General features: G+C 51.9%; 1 protein-coding gene across 1 annotated transcript; it reads left to right on the top strand.

The window, feature by feature from the left end:
- On the top strand, window positions 1-5,115 carry FCRLB (Fc receptor like B). The gene is made up of 6 exons (XM_049634610.1): window positions 1-411; window positions 727-747; window positions 1,096-1,350; window positions 2,603-2,869; window positions 3,465-3,743; window positions 4,598-5,115. Exons 1-6 carry the CDS (start codon window positions 264-266, stop codon window positions 5,014-5,016), a joined length of 1,389 nt encoding a protein of 462 aa, XP_049490567.1. The 5' UTR covers window positions 1-263; the 3' UTR covers window positions 5,017-5,115.
- The last annotated feature ends 9,879 nt before the right edge of the window (window positions 5,116-14,994 follow it).

The raw sequence follows: 14,994 nt of genomic DNA, 5'->3' as shown, positions 1-14,994 counted from the left end.
AGAGTGGGAGGGGGGTGTCAACGGGAGCCCGAAGGTGGCAGGGTCGCCTGCCACCGCCTGGGGTTCTCTGTGGCTTCCTCGGGCCGCAGACGGCATGGCTTCTGCTCAGCACGCCTTCTCTACAGAGGCTGGCGCTGGCCTGAGATGTGCCGTGGCTGTAGGGCTGGCAGGTGGGACAGCGCCTGGTGCCTGGGACACCGGAGGGCTGCGCTGACCCAGCCCACGTCCCGCTGTCTCCAGTCCGCCATCTTCAGGAATCAGGAATGGGTGAGCGAAGCCGCAATGCCTCCCAGGACTCAGGCGGCAGCACTGGCCACCTTCTCTCCCTCCTCCCCCACCCTACGCCAGGGCACCTGCACCGTTCTGCAGGCAGGTCCGTCATGTGGTCGCTGACGGCCCTACTGCTCCTGGGTGAGTCCTCAGTGCGTCAGCAGCGACCCAAGCACTTTGGCTGTGGGGGAGGGTATGGGCCAAGGTGTGTGTGTGTGCGTGTGTGTGTGTGTGTGTGTGTGTGTGTTGGGGAATATTCCTCTATTACAAACAACAGTTCATTGTCTATTTCGGGAGGATAAAGAGGAGGGGGCTTTCTCGGGGCTGGGGAAACTAAAAGCAGAAGCAAAACAGGTCTTGAGACCCATGTGGGGTTTCCTACGGTCAAGAGGGCCCTTGCTTTCCTCTCACCTCCAACGTTCTTTTTCTTCTTCTTCTTCAATTCCTGTGTCGCAGTTCCAAGCGGTGGGCAAGCTGGTGAGTCCTCCACATCCCTGAGCCCAATTTTCTACACCTGCCACACCAATCCCCCTAAGGGAGCTCCCTGGGTACTCCCCACTTCCTGGCGGCCGTGGGACAGTGTCGCTTCCCACGCCTCCTCAGTCCCTGTGACTCAGTTTGCCTCCAAGCACCGAGAAATGGCTACAGATCAAGGGACTGGCAGTGTGTAACCCAGCGTGGTGTCTCCACAATCGGACTGCTTTAGTAACGCGGGTTGGGTCCTGGGAGCTGGAGTTTTCTCAGATTTGCCAACCCCAGACCACATTTTGGGCACCTCATCTTGATTCTCTTTTCCACCTTGCCCCCTCCCGCATCCCTCCCCAGCTACTCTGGAGAAGCCCGTATTGTCTCTACACCCGCCCTGGACCACAATCTTCAAGGGGGAGCGGGTGACCCTGCGATGTGATGGGTACCACCCTCCGCTCCTGGAGCTTCGGCCCATCAGCACTCTCTGGTATTTGGGCCACCTGCTTCTGCCCTCTCACAAGAAGAGCATCGAGGTGCAGACACCAGGGGTGTATCGATGCCAGACCCGGGGGGCGCCCGTCAGTGACCCCATCCACCTGTCTGTTTCCAATGGTGAGCGTTTGAACAGAGGGCAGGGACTGCGCACATCTCCTCTGGCCGTACTGGCCCTCCTATGGGAGGGGACACTGGGCCACTCCCATTGGGGCAGGAAATGGGGGCTGTCTGGAGCCTTTGGAGCAGGCAGGGCCCTGCCTGGCGCTAAGACGTGAGACGCGTGGTAAGGCTTGCCTGGCCCCAAAGGTCCCCGCACCCCTCTGCCGCAGTGGGAGGCAAATAAACATTTGTGTTTGTTTCTGGGACTAGCTCAGAAGGGGAGAGGCTCTGAGGACCTGTAATACTGGACGGGGAGCTTCGGGGGAGGGCTCAGCCAGGGAAAGGGCAGAGCCAAGCCCGGAAAGTGACAGTCCCATGTGGGCTTCGTGCAGCTGGGAGAATCACTCCCGGCTGAGCAAGGCGGTGCTTCTCTGTGCTTCCCAGCAGGCAAATAATTGTATCTGTGCCTTTGGCTGTTGTGCTGACGAGAAACGAAAGATGACTTGTTAAGGGGGCGGCAGAAGCAGCAGTTGAACCAAGCGCTTGAAAGCTTATTGTGGACGTGCCCGTGTGCGCATAGGGGCCAATTCGGAGGCTGACTTCCTGGGGATACAGTAAAGGGTTTCCGAAGCAGGATGAGAAAATAGCAATAATCCCTTCTTTAGGGCAGGGGATTGGCTATTTTGTAGGGAGTATCATGTCCCCTTAGCTCGACGGGCCACAACTTGTATTCAGAAGTCAAATATCATTACTTAGCATTTACGTACATTTCATGTCCATACTCTGTGTTTTGGAAGTTGGTAATACAAAATACTGGCCACGAGAGAAGGTGATTACTGCCTGTGGAATAGAGGAGCATAGGGACTGTGGCTGTTACTCCAGAATTCTTTCTCGACGTAAAACTCCTAAAATGGCATCCAGAACATGTTAGGGCTGCATAAGCATTAGCTGTGATGGTGATGATGGTGACGGTGACCCATAAATACAGGGTAGGGTGGGAGGTACCGAAGACTGTCCTGCGGGGGTTGGGGTAACGTCTAAACCCAGATCTAGGGGACAAGCAGGTCTCAACTGAAACGTGTGTGTCTGGGGGTGGGGGCGGGGGTGGGGGGAGTCTTCTCGGGCGCCGGCCGCTTCTGGAGCAGGGAGGGAGCTGGCGAGGCCGAGGAGAGCAACCGTGCGGGGAGGGCGGCGGGGAGGCGGAGAAGAAGGGAGACTCCCAGGGCTGGAGTTCTCTCGGAGTCAGGCCTGTCTGTGGGGACTGTCGTAGACTGGCTGATCCTGCAAGTGCCCTACGCCGCGGTGTTCGAGGGCGAGCCGCTGGTCATGCGCTGCCGCGGCTGGTACGACAAGGTGGTGTATAAGCTTCACTACTACCACGACGGCAAGGCGGTGCGCTACTTCCACTCCAGCGCCAACTACACGGTGCCACAGGCGCGCGCCAGCGCCAGCGGCCGCTACCAGTGCTCGGGCACCATGCGCATCCCGGTGGAGAGCGCGCCCATGTTCTCCGCCAAGGTGGCCGTGACCGTGCAAGGTGGGGGACACCTGGGGCCCAGGAGGGAGGCGAGCGAGTCCCGGGAAATTCGGGGACGGGCACCGGGCGGGCAGGGAGGGCGGGGGTCGGGTAGCTGCCACGCAGCGGATTTCTCCCGCCGGCCACGCACGCTCTCGCCTCTCCTCCCCCGCGCAGTGAAGGCGACACCGAGGCACAGCCTGCGCGGGAGCGGGTGTCACTCCCCTCCAGCGCGCTCTGGCTTCTCACTAGGGGTGGGGACTCCATATAGGCGGCGGCTCAGTCCACAGCCCCGGGCAGAAGGCGCAGCCACCCCTCTAGGCCGCGGGACCCCAACTGGAGGTCATCGGGATGTGACAGGAAGCGTCTGGCCGGGTCCTGCCCCCTTGCAAGCTTTCCCCGTCCCTCGAGCCCCCTGCCCCGCCCTTCGGGAGGCTTCCTCCCTCCTCGGCGCGCACCCAGCCTCCTCCCACCCCTTCTCCGCGTCCGCGAGGAGCGCTCGCGGGAAACCCGAAGCACAGAGGGGTCGCGGGGCCGCGGACGCGGGGACCTCGTCCCCTGGGGCCCCTGCGCCGGCCCTCCGTGCACGCTCAGCCCCTGGAACCCCTCTCTGCAGAGCTGTTCCCGGCGCCGGTGCTCAGGGTGACCGGCCGGGCGGAGGCCCGCGGCGGGGTGGCGGTGCGCTGCGACACCCGCCTGCACCCGCAGAAGCGCGACACGCCGCTGCAGTTCGCCTTCTACAAGTACAGCCGCCCCGTGCGCCGCTTCGACTGGGGCGCCGAGTACACGGTCCCCGAGCCCGAGGTCGAGGAGCTCGAATCGTACTGGTGCGAGGCCGCCACCGCCACGCGGAGCGTCCGGAAACGCAGCCCTTGGCTGCAGCTCCCCGGGCGCGGTGAGTGACCGCACCCCCGGGGAGGCCCCCCACCCCGGGCCCGCAGCCCCGCCGCCGCCTCCGCGCCCCGAGTCTCCCTCGAGCCACCCCACCCCTCCAGCTCGCCGTTCTCGCCCTCCCTCCTCTCCACCTCACCCCTCCTCTTCACTGCTCCCCTCTCTTCCTCACTTCCCACCCCAGTACCCCCCCCCCCCCCCTCCTCCCCCCTCCCCTCCCCCCCTCCTCTCCTCCCCATCCCTACCCCGTCTTCCTCACTCCTCCCCTCCCTTCTCTCCACCCTACCCTCTGCGTCCTCCCCACCCCTCCTCTCTACCCCTCCTCTCTACCCCTCTTCTTCTTCTCCACCTCACCCCCTCTGCCCTCCTTACTCCTCCCCTCCCTCCCTCCTCTCCACCTCCTTCCCCTCCTCACTACTCCCCCTCTCTTCTGTTCTCTGCGCAGCATCTCCTACCTCCCTCCTCTCCACCCCGTCCCCATCCCTGCCCCCCGCATCCCCCCTCTTCTCCCCATCCCTCCCCTCCTCCCTGTCCCCTCCCCCTCCCCCGCACCCCCTCCCCTTCCCAGTCCTCCCCTCCCTCCCTCCTCTTCCGCTCGTCCCCTTCCCCGCCTCCCCATCCCTCCCCTCCCCTCCCTCCCTCCTCTTCACCCCATCCTCTCCACCCTCCTCACTGCTACCCTCCCTTCGTCCTCTCCGCTCCATCCACTCTGCCTTCCTCAACGCCCCCCCCCTCCCCTCCACTCCACGCCGTCCCTCCTTACTCCCCTCCGGCCCGCGTACCCCGCGTGCCCACGCGAGCGCCCAGGCCGCGGGAGGGTGAGAGCAGCCGCGCGGTTCTCGTGTGTTGCGTTCGCAGGTGCCGCCCCGGACTCGGCGTCCACCACCGCCCCAGTCCCACAGGCCGCAGCCTTGGCGCCCGGCAACCAGCCGCTTTCCTTCAGAAAGCCCCCTGTGTCCCGATCGGCCGCTCCGGTCACCTCCGTCCCGAACATCACCTCTCCGGGGCTGCGGTTCCCCGCGGGCAGAGCCCCCACTGCTGGGCCCCCGGCCTGCGCCCCGCCGACGCCCTGGGAGCCACCGGCCGCCGGAGCCCTGAAACCCGACGTGGACCTTCTGCTCCGGGAAATGCAGCTGCTCAAAGGCCTCCTGAGCCGGGTGGTGCTGGAACTCAAGGAGCCACAGGCCTTCCCAGAGCACGGGGACACCCCCGGGCCCCCCACTTCCCACTTGGCTGTGAGCCCGGCAACGCAGGCGACCGCTGTCGTGGAGAGCTGAGGGCGCCGGGGCGCCACTGTCCCCTCCCCGGGCTCCTTCACCTGCAGCCTCTCCCGCTTGTCACCCGCAGAGACCTCGCCAAGCCACCTCTGCTGGCCTGCGGTCCTTTGGCGGTAGTTTCCAAGAAGCGCCATAAAGTGTGGTGGCTGACCATTTCCGTGTCACGGAGCATGTTTGAGCCGTTCTCCTCACACTCCAGTCCTCTGAGCTCTTCCTTCCCCTCTCAAGACCTCCCTCCTGTTACTCTCTACCCCGGAGTTGATGCTTGGAAGTGAATTAGGCCACACTTAGCTTTTCTTTAAAAAAAAAAAAAAAAGTCTTTTTTTTTTTTTTAACATTTATTTATTTTTTGAGAGACATAGAGAGACAGAGTGCAAGTTGGGGAGGGGCAGAGAGAGAAGGAGACACAGAATCTGAAGCAGCCTCCAGGCTCTGAGTTGTCAGCAGAGCCCGACGCGGGCCTTGAACTCACAGACTGAGAGATCATGACCTGAGCCGAAGTCCAACGCTTAACCGATTGAGCCACCCAGGTGCCCCCACCCTCAGCTTTTCATACATGCCCACCCCCTGCGTATTTCAGCACAAGCAATATTATTTTGGTACTTAAGGTCATTGAGGTAATGAGCCCTTTGGAACCTTCTAGGGTCAACTTGTAATTATTCATAATGAATTTTTAAGGTTGATTTTATAAAATTTTTTTTTTCAACTTTTTTTATTTATTTTTGGGACAGAGAGAGACAGAGCATGAACGGGGGAGGGGCAGAGAGAGAGGGAGACACAGAATCGGAAACAGGCTCCAGGCTCCGAGCCATCAGCCCAGAGCCCGACGCGGGGCTCAAACTCATGGACCGCGAGATCGTGACCTGAGCCGAAGTCGGACGCTTAACCGACTGCGCCACCCAGGCGCCCCTTAAGGTTGATTTTAAAAAAGGCTTTCAGTCCCATTTCTGACGAGTGTATACCCCAAAGTCCCAGAACCTATTTAGTTTTAATGTTTACTTATTTTTGAGAGACAGACAGAGAGACAGAACATGAGGAAGGGAAGAACAGAGAAAGTGGCAGACACAGAATCCAAAGCAGGCTCCAGGCTCCGAGCTGTCAGCACAGCGCAGAGGCGGGGCTCGAACTCACCAACCATGAGATCCTGACTTGGGTGGCAGTCAGATGCTTAACTGAGCCACCCAGGTGCTCCAATTCTATTTGGTTTTACAAGGAATGGTACTTGTGCGGCCCTCATTCCAGGCTATAAGGGTCAGAGTTCTATGAGACTCACCCAGATGCTCCCCCTGCCCCAGTATAGCTGGACAGACTGATGGACTTTGGTAGCAGCAGGCAGGCCATGCTCGGTTTAGCCATAACTTAAACAAGTGGTACTATTTACCATCCAGATGGTAAATCTACCATCCAGAAATTTCTTTGGAGGAAGTTCAAGACAAATCCTTAAAAATGCAGAATTTTAGTTTTTAGCATTTTTTTTTAACTCCCCTAAGAGCTGCTCCAACCCTAACACATCTGGACACACATGACCAGACCCAGATCCCGCCCTGCACGGTGATTTTATGTTACTTGAAGGAAGAAAGCAAGAGACCACATGATCATCTCAGGGATATGTTCGCTATAAGTCTTATTTCCTGAGTCCTTCACCTGCCTGCTAGAGTCATTTGTTCTCTGCAGGGCTGATGTGACTTCTTCCCAGAAGGTCATTGAGTTCATGCCTCACAACATTTAAGGGGCACCGACAAAGGTTAAGGACCGGTAACAACTCTACCCTCCCATCTCTTATTTCTACTTGACCTTGCCACAACCCAACTTCTCCTTTCTTTTTGAGTGATTAACCAACATGCTTCCTCATATTCTTCTTAGTATTATTCTTCACCGTATTGTTACAAAGTCACTGAAATTATACAGGGAGAGAGGCAGGCAGGCTCACGCGTAAGTTCCAATGCAATGCGGTAAGTGCTCTCTGAAACACAATGGAAATCCAGAGAAGGAAGCTGAATCTTTAAGAAGAGTAAGAATGCAAGTGGAGATGGGAAAAAGAGTGAGAGTGGGTGTGTAGGCTGGGGAAGGAAAGGCATGGAGATTTGAAAGGCCCGAGTGTGTTTGTAGAACTGCAAAGCATTGAGAGTGGTTGGAGAATTGTGTGTGTTTCTGTGCAGAGAGGTGAATTTTAGGGGCAAGGTGGCAGGAGACGAACATAAAGAAGTAAAAGGGCACCAGAACGTGAAAGTCTTGTTAAGAAGTCCTCCAGCCTGTTGGACATTGGCGATGCGTCTTTGAAAACATTCTTTACTGAAAGCATCCATGAGCCTTAGTGGTGGAGATGCCAATTTAAAATTAGAAGTGAAGAAACACTCAAACTGATCTCAGTGGACACTTGCTTATTTCTGAGAAGATATGTCCCGGCCCCTAAATCCGGTACTGGGTTCTGGTTTACAAGAGTCTTGGGGCTCTGACTTCCAGCTTTCTAAAACAGGCTATCTCTTCTCAGAACTCTCCTCCCAGCACGACTTCCCCCGATAAACCCACTTGCCTTGCCGGACAAGGCTCCTCCTCCTCCTGAGTTCTGTTCCCCTGAAGTTTCTGCCATCTCTGAATTAGATAGGAAGTGACCAATATTAGTGCCAAGAAGCTTAGTAATCAATGGATCTCAAGTCAGAACCCCCCCCCCCCAAACAAAACAAAACAAACAACCAACTGGTCATTTTTCAAGGAGGTGGGGAGTGAAATAGCCTCTCACAGGAGAGTGAGAATGGCAGAATCTCCTTCATTCATGAAGGTAGCAGCCTTAATACCCTTCTTCCTGTCCTGTTTGCACTAGAAATGTGGGGCTGGGGAGGAAAAAGATTTAAGGGGGGGAATGGAAGTCACTCGTGACTTCTCTCTCTGAGTGTGTGGTGTGTGTGTGTGTGTGTGTGTGTGTCACCGGGGCAGGAGGGATTGACACGTATACCCTCCAGACCACTGTTTGAACCCCCCCAGCTTTCGTAGATCATCCCCCGCAGCACCTTAATGATTTCCAGGAAGGCCTACACTATGAAAAGAAAAGGAAATATCAGACAGACAACTTATTGTCCATGCCCCTTAGGCTAAAAAAAAAAAAAAAAAGTCCTCATCCAGCTTCTCTTTGAGATTCCAACATGCATTTAGGGAAACAGAAGGCTGGCTAGCCCGGCCACGCACAAGGAGAGCTCAGAGCTCATTCCCAAGCAGCAGGGATAGCAGCAAAATACTGGAGAAGCCTGGGGAGGAAGCTGCTTCTCTTTGGTTCTCAGATCAGTTCGGAGCCTCCGGCCTCAGACCCTCCCGAAACCTGCAGGGTCCATTCCAGATTCCAGACAAGGAAACCAAATGCAGAGTCAGAGAGCAGAGAGCAGAGAGCAGAGAGCAGAGACGATCCTGTTGCATTCGGATCTCAGCCTTACTCACTTACTCTGTCCTGCCTGAGTCTGAGTTTCTTAGCCGGACTTAACTCCCTGGAAAGAGGGAACTCTGGGTTCTACATTTAGGACTCTTTCCCTCAGAGGTTGAAGCACATCCTCTGGGTTAAAGTCCAAACTCCCTCCCTATGGAGCCCATTCACCCTGCAGAGCAGTCACACTGACCACTTGCTCTGTCCCCAACATGCCAGCACCTTTCCCACGTCTGTGCCTTGGCATGTACTCTCGCCTCAACCCCGATGGGGGGCCGCACAGGCCTTCAGAGCCCAAGCTTCCTCATCTGCAAAACGAGGGAAATAGAGTAACCTTACCCGGGGGAGACAGACAAGTAAGTAGATTCTCCCCTTACTGGAAGTTTTAAGACAGAAGATGTTAAGGTGCTTAGAAGCACACAGGAGGGACGCTAAGCCCAGAGTGGAGGTTCACACATCATTTCCTGGAGAAATGACATCTGCCAGTGCCTACTGACGGAGTATTAGATTATTTCCAAACGTTTGCTGTTTTACATTATGCAACAGTGAATATCCTTACCCCTACATCTTTATGCATGTATTTGTTTTTTTGCCTTTGTGTTAAAAAAGGTTTTTTTTTTTCTTAATGTATATTTATTTTCGAGAGAGAGGAAGAACACAATCAGGGGAGGGCCAGAGACAGAGGGAGGCAGAGGATCCGAAGAGAGGTGGTGCTAAGACAGATAGCCCGACGCAGGGCTTGAACTCCCGAACCAAGAGATCATGGCCTGAGCCAAAGTCAGACGCTTAACCAGACTGAGCCAGCCAGGTGCCCCTTTATGCATGTATTTGACTTAATCTGTGGGATAAACTCTTAGAAGTAGAATTGCTGGATTGAAGGAGATAGGTCTTTTGTATTTTAATAGATATTGTCAAGTTATCCTTCAAAGAGATTGTAGCCATTGGAACTTAACCCTAGTTATGCATAAGAGAGTTTGTCTCCCCAACCCTAGTCAAGAGAGCACATCATCATACTTTTATGTCTTAATTGGACCCAGAGAACCTCTTGACTCTTTATCCACTCTAGAATGTTCCCAGTTGGATCCTGCACCATACATCTTGTGTCATTTCGCAGCCTACCAGTAGAGTCCCCCTGAGTCAATACCCCCTATTTGTAATGCTACCCCATCCCGTCTTCTGAATTACTTGCTGGCTGGTCCACGGTTAAAGGAAAATGCACCCCGGACTGTACTTATTAAGTGCAGACTTTCTGCCAAGTAGAGCTCTTAATCCCAACATATACTACAGTTATCCCATATTGGTTTAGTTTATTCCCCAGTCACAACACCTGCAGAGATCATTGGTTTCAATGCTTGACATCCTCCTCATCGAAAGAAGCTTCTTATAATCGTATGTCCCTGATTCAGCTCACATCTAAGGCAGAAGAATAGGTGAAATACACTCTTGTCTTTTTCAGTTCAGAGGAGCCAGTCTCATTAGTGATGTGGGAGATAACCATTCTCCTATCTTTTTAAGTAAATATGCCCCTAATGTAGCATGGACCTAGAGAATGTAGGCTTTGGACCTAGAGGTGGCAAACTACAGAGGTTAAGAGCCCTGGCTCAGGAGTTCAGACTTGGGTTCAAATGTAATTTTTATTACTCACAGCTTGCCCAAGCTGTGTAGTCTTGGGCAAGATACTTTGTTTCTGAAGTTCTGTTTCCTCACCTGTAAAGCAGAACAGTAGCTGCCTTACAGAATTGTTAGAAGTATTAAAAGAGATTATGCAAGTAACATAATACATAGGAAGCAGTAAATTGTTATTATGACTGTAATTCAGTGAATCCAAAAGGACATCGATTGCAGGATGCACCAGTAAAGAGAATACTAACGAAGGAAATCGTGGCCAAGTAACCACACGTTGTGTTTGAAGTTTAATTAGAAATTTTAAGTATCATGAATCCCTCTTATACATGCACAAAAAAAGGAAAATATAAGGGAAATAAATTGGGCAAGGTATTCCTAAAACTTTTGCATTTTCAGGATCGGACTTTTCTTTCTTTGAAGTTTTTATTTTAATTTCAGTGTGGTTCACATGCACAGAGTGTGACTTTTCTAAATCACTTTTTGAGTCAGATTTATCAACATCCATATTTTCCCACTCTGACAACTTTCCTATGAAGAGCATTAGTAATTCTTTAAAAAGAAGCCTGGGGGCCTCTGGGTGACTCAGTTGAGCTTGTGACACTGTTTCAGCCGAGGTCATGATCTCACAGTCCCGGTGCCTGCATTGTGTTGTGCCCTTGTAAGGGTTAAACTGTAGTGTAGGGCTAACGGGTAGCTTGAAAAATAACAGCTTTGTTCTGACACTGAAGGTCAAGAGATAACAGCCTTGCTTTACTCTTGTAAATTACGCTTCATACTCTTGTAAATCAGGCTTTACCAAAGAAGGAAACAAAAGCTCAAAGAAAAGAGCATCAGAGGCAAGGTCAAGGAGATCCACTGGTTGCAACTTAGCGGCAGAAAGTCTAAAATAATCACCTCATTCGGCAACTGTTTCTAACTCATCTGGGAACTGTTTCTCTGTTCTGTTCCCAGGTAATGATAAAACGATGTGATCGGCTTTAAAAAACTCTGTACCCTGACTGTTCGGGGCCTCACTCTTATCAAGAGTGTTGGTCCCGATCGGTCGGCCTTGCCTCTCGTTGTAATAAACTTTGTTGTGACTGTCACTGGTGCCCGTAGCATTCTGTTTCAGGAGTCGTGTGGATGCAACACCCTGACGGCACAGCACAGAGACTGCTTGGGATTCTCTGTCTCCCTTTCTCTCTGCCCCTCCCCCGTTCTCTCTCTCTCTCTCAATAAATAATTAAACTTAAAAAGAAGAAGAAGAAGCCTGAAAAAGAGTAACAGTCAGCAATTACTAGGAAGGACTTACTTTTGACTTCTGCTTCAGGAATGTTGCTAAACATGTCTGATTAAGCACGCACTTCACCTCTCCCCACAACCTACAATTGGTTCACTGTTGTCTCTGGAAATTTCTTCCAAGCTGCTCATACTCATTCTGTAAATTCTGATGCTGGCCTTTTAATGTTCACATTTATGGAAGTAATGAAAACTGACGAGTTAGCAATGATACGATGCATCACGACTTCACAGATGTTAAAATGGAGTTTTAAATTGTTTTTAGTTTTTAATATTTTTTAAGATTGTATTTTATTTTCATAAAAACAGTTTTTATCTTTAAGTATCTTTACACCCAATGTGGGGCTTGAACTCACAATTCCGAGATCGAGAGTCACATGTCCCACTGACTGAACCAGCCAGGCACCCCTAAAATGTAGTTTCAAAAAAAAAAAAAAAACGTCTTGGGGCGCCTGGGTGGCTGGCTCAGTTGGTTGAGCGTCCGACTTCGGCTCAGGTCATGATCTCACACCCTGTGAGTTCGAGCCCCACGTCAGGCTCTGTGCTGACAGCTCGGAGCCTGCAGCCTGCTTTGGATTCTGTGTCTCCCTCTCTCTCTGCTGCTAACCCATTCGCATTCTGTCTCTGTCTCTCTCAAAAATAAATAAACATTAAAAAAAATTTTCTTAATGTCTTAAAATTAATAAAATACAAAATGCACCCTGAAAGGAAATGTAGGAAAGCAAATTTCAAAATGCCTTAGAAAATAAGCCACATATGACCCTACATGTAGCCAGAAACTAAATGTGGACATCTTTTTGAGATGTATTGCAGGACTTCAAAAAGCTGAATGGAATTTAAAGACTGTTTAGTTCAACCAAGACTTTTCCTTTCTATATTTCTGCCACTGGGCCATGTATGCAGCCAAGCTTGGCCCGATCCTTGCAGCCAGTCCTTTTTGTGAAGATGTGTCCTTGTTTCCTCCCAAGGACAGCCTACTCTACCATCGGACAGCTCTGGCATTTAGAAAGTTCTTCCTTATAGATAAGGAGCAAAATGGTTTTGTTATAACTTTTAGTCACTGTACCTCCTAGGGGTACACAGAACTAATTCCTGATCCTCTCGTTAGCTTTTCAAATACTTTAAAGACACTGGTTAGGTCATGTTTAGGTTTTATTAAAGAGAGCCTTTTTGGGGAGGGGCAAAGAGAGAGAGAGAGAGAGAGAGAGAGAGAGAGAGACAGAGACACTCTATTTCTTGTTTGTTTTTTTTTCAGTGTTTTCAACTGTCCCTAATTTGGAGTTTCTTCTCCATCCCGACTTTTCTGAGCACATCTGCAGCTGCTGTATGTTTGTTTTAAAATGTGGGACCCATGGGGCACCTGGGTGGCTCAGTCAGTTGGGCGTCCGACTTCGGCTCAGGTCATGGTCTCGTGGTCCACGAGTTCAAGCCCTGCATCAGGATCTGTGCTGACAGCTCAGAGCCTGAAGCCTGTTTCAGATTCTGTGTCTCCCTCTCTCTGCCCCTCCCCCACTCACCTCTGTCTCTGAGAAATGAATAAACCTAAAAAAAAAAAAGTTTTTTAATGTGGGAGCCACAACAGACTACGGCTCCTCAGGTGGCTGTGTCTGGGGAGAACAAGGCAGGAAGGCAGGATTTTAGTTTTATTTTTTACAATTAAGCAATCGCACTCATGACAGGGTGTCAAAAGTGGTATTTCACGACACGATAGACGTGACCATCTGAATCCAGATGGTCACATGCAGAACTTACATAGGGAATGGTTGAGGATCTGTCCCCTGACTTTTGGACTCTGAAGTCCCACGAAGGAGATAAAAAGAGATCAGAGTATGGAGAAGGTCTGGGCAGAGACTCCTTTGCCGTGATGTGAGATCCCATCACAATTCTTCGTCATAGTGGGAAGGTGTGGGAAGCCCGTACATCTCCCTCAAGCTTAACAAGGAAGATGCCCATGGAGTCGCCCAGGGAGGTCTGAAATGTGTCGCCTGTGGTTGGGAGACACAAGGAACCTGGCCTGGCTGACACCCGAGAAGGTTCAGGTGAGCTGTGGCTGTAGGTTATAAGAGCCTTTTGGGGGGGATCAGCCTGTGCTACAAAATATCCTGGAGCAAAGCCATCTGTGTATTTCCATGGTTCCTGAAAGACAACCGGCCTTGGGACTAATCCCAGCTCCTGAAGGAGGCAACTGTGCTTTTCATTTGCCTTTAAATATCCCTGACTCTCCTCCTGGGGGAGGCAGATTTGAGGCTTGCCCTCCTGTCTCCTCCTTTGGCTGCCTCTGCAATAAACCTTTTCCTTGCTGTGTATCTGATGTCTCAGTAGTCGTCTTGGCTCCTGTACAGTCAGGCCACCGGGAAGGGTTGTCAAAGGCACCAAAAAGCTGAAGGTGAATCTGTATTCCAGGGGTTGAGGGAAGAGGTACAAAGGGACACCTGGAGGCATGCTGCATCTGCGGTGAGTTCAGGACCACAGAGGAGAGCAGCGCTCCAAAAGAAACATCTCCAAAGAGTCCACAGGAGTGCCCGTGGGAGAACGAATGGGCTTTAGTGACCTGCCAAGTTCAGAAAGCAGAAACCTGCCAGGGTATCTAAGAGCTTTCTGTTTCCTTACCTGTCCTCCCTCCCTTCTCTCTTCCCAGCAACTTTGGCTCAAGTAAGAAACAGGGGGAAACCGCCCACTGAGAGAGGTGGGGAGGCTGGCCGAAGGGGAAGAGACAGAGGAAAGGGGGAGGGAGACCAGTCTAGCTCCTTCCCCAAGTCAGGACCTCAGCTGGGTAAGTAAGTAGGAGGACAAAGACTTACCTTTCAATTCAGATTGAGGTCTGGGCGTTCTCATTTATAAATTCAAACTACGCTGGCAACCTACAGCCATTATAGGACTATCCATTACCAGGAGAGGCAGAAAAAATCATGGCTTATCTCAAATATTAATGAACAGGGGAACCACCCAAGGGCTCTTCCTCAGATGCAGGTTATGACTCAGGTGGTCCGGCAAGGCGTCTGAGGGCCTGCCTTTCTAACAAATTCCCAGTCCATGCCCATCGTGCTGATTCTTGGGCCATGCTCTGAGCAGCATAATGCTGGGGGCAGGGAAAGATTACCGACGAGATTGCTTCTGTCTAAGGTCTACCTCTTTGCACCCCAACTGGTGTTTGTGCAGTCCGTTTGGGAGATCAAAGTGTAGAACCTTGTATTTATCTCTTTTGAATTGTGTACTTGAGATGTGTCCCAAAGCCTGCAGAAGGAGGGATTCGGTCGGTGGGCAGCTTCTCTAACCTGCCTATGAAGTCATTCTGTCAGGGAATGAACGGGCTTATCAGGGCAAGACTCATCCTGGTAAGCTCATGCTGCCCCCTAGTGGACGCTGCTTCTTCTGCTTCTAAATTGAGGTCTACTAGCCCCATAACGTTGTATTGCTTTCAGGCGGGCAACGGAATGATGGTTCGATATTTATATGTATTGTGAAATGATCCCCTCCATAAGTCTAGTTAACACCCATCACCACACATAGTTACATAATGTTTTTCTCGTGATGAGAACTTTTAAGATCTACTCTCTTGGCAAGTTTTAAATACGCAATACAGTATTATTAACTAAAATCACTATGCCCACCATATATAGTTAATACAACTATTAACTATAGTTAATAACCATGCTACTGAT

This window comes from Panthera uncia, chromosome F1 (assembly GCF_023721935.1).
Source record: "Panthera uncia isolate 11264 chromosome F1, Puncia_PCG_1.0, whole genome shotgun sequence".
In the NCBI taxonomy this organism is placed as follows: Eukaryota; Metazoa; Chordata; class Mammalia; order Carnivora; family Felidae; genus Panthera; species Panthera uncia.
Note: the sequence above shows the minus strand (reverse complement) of the source record. Positions and strands in the feature narration are given on the sequence as shown.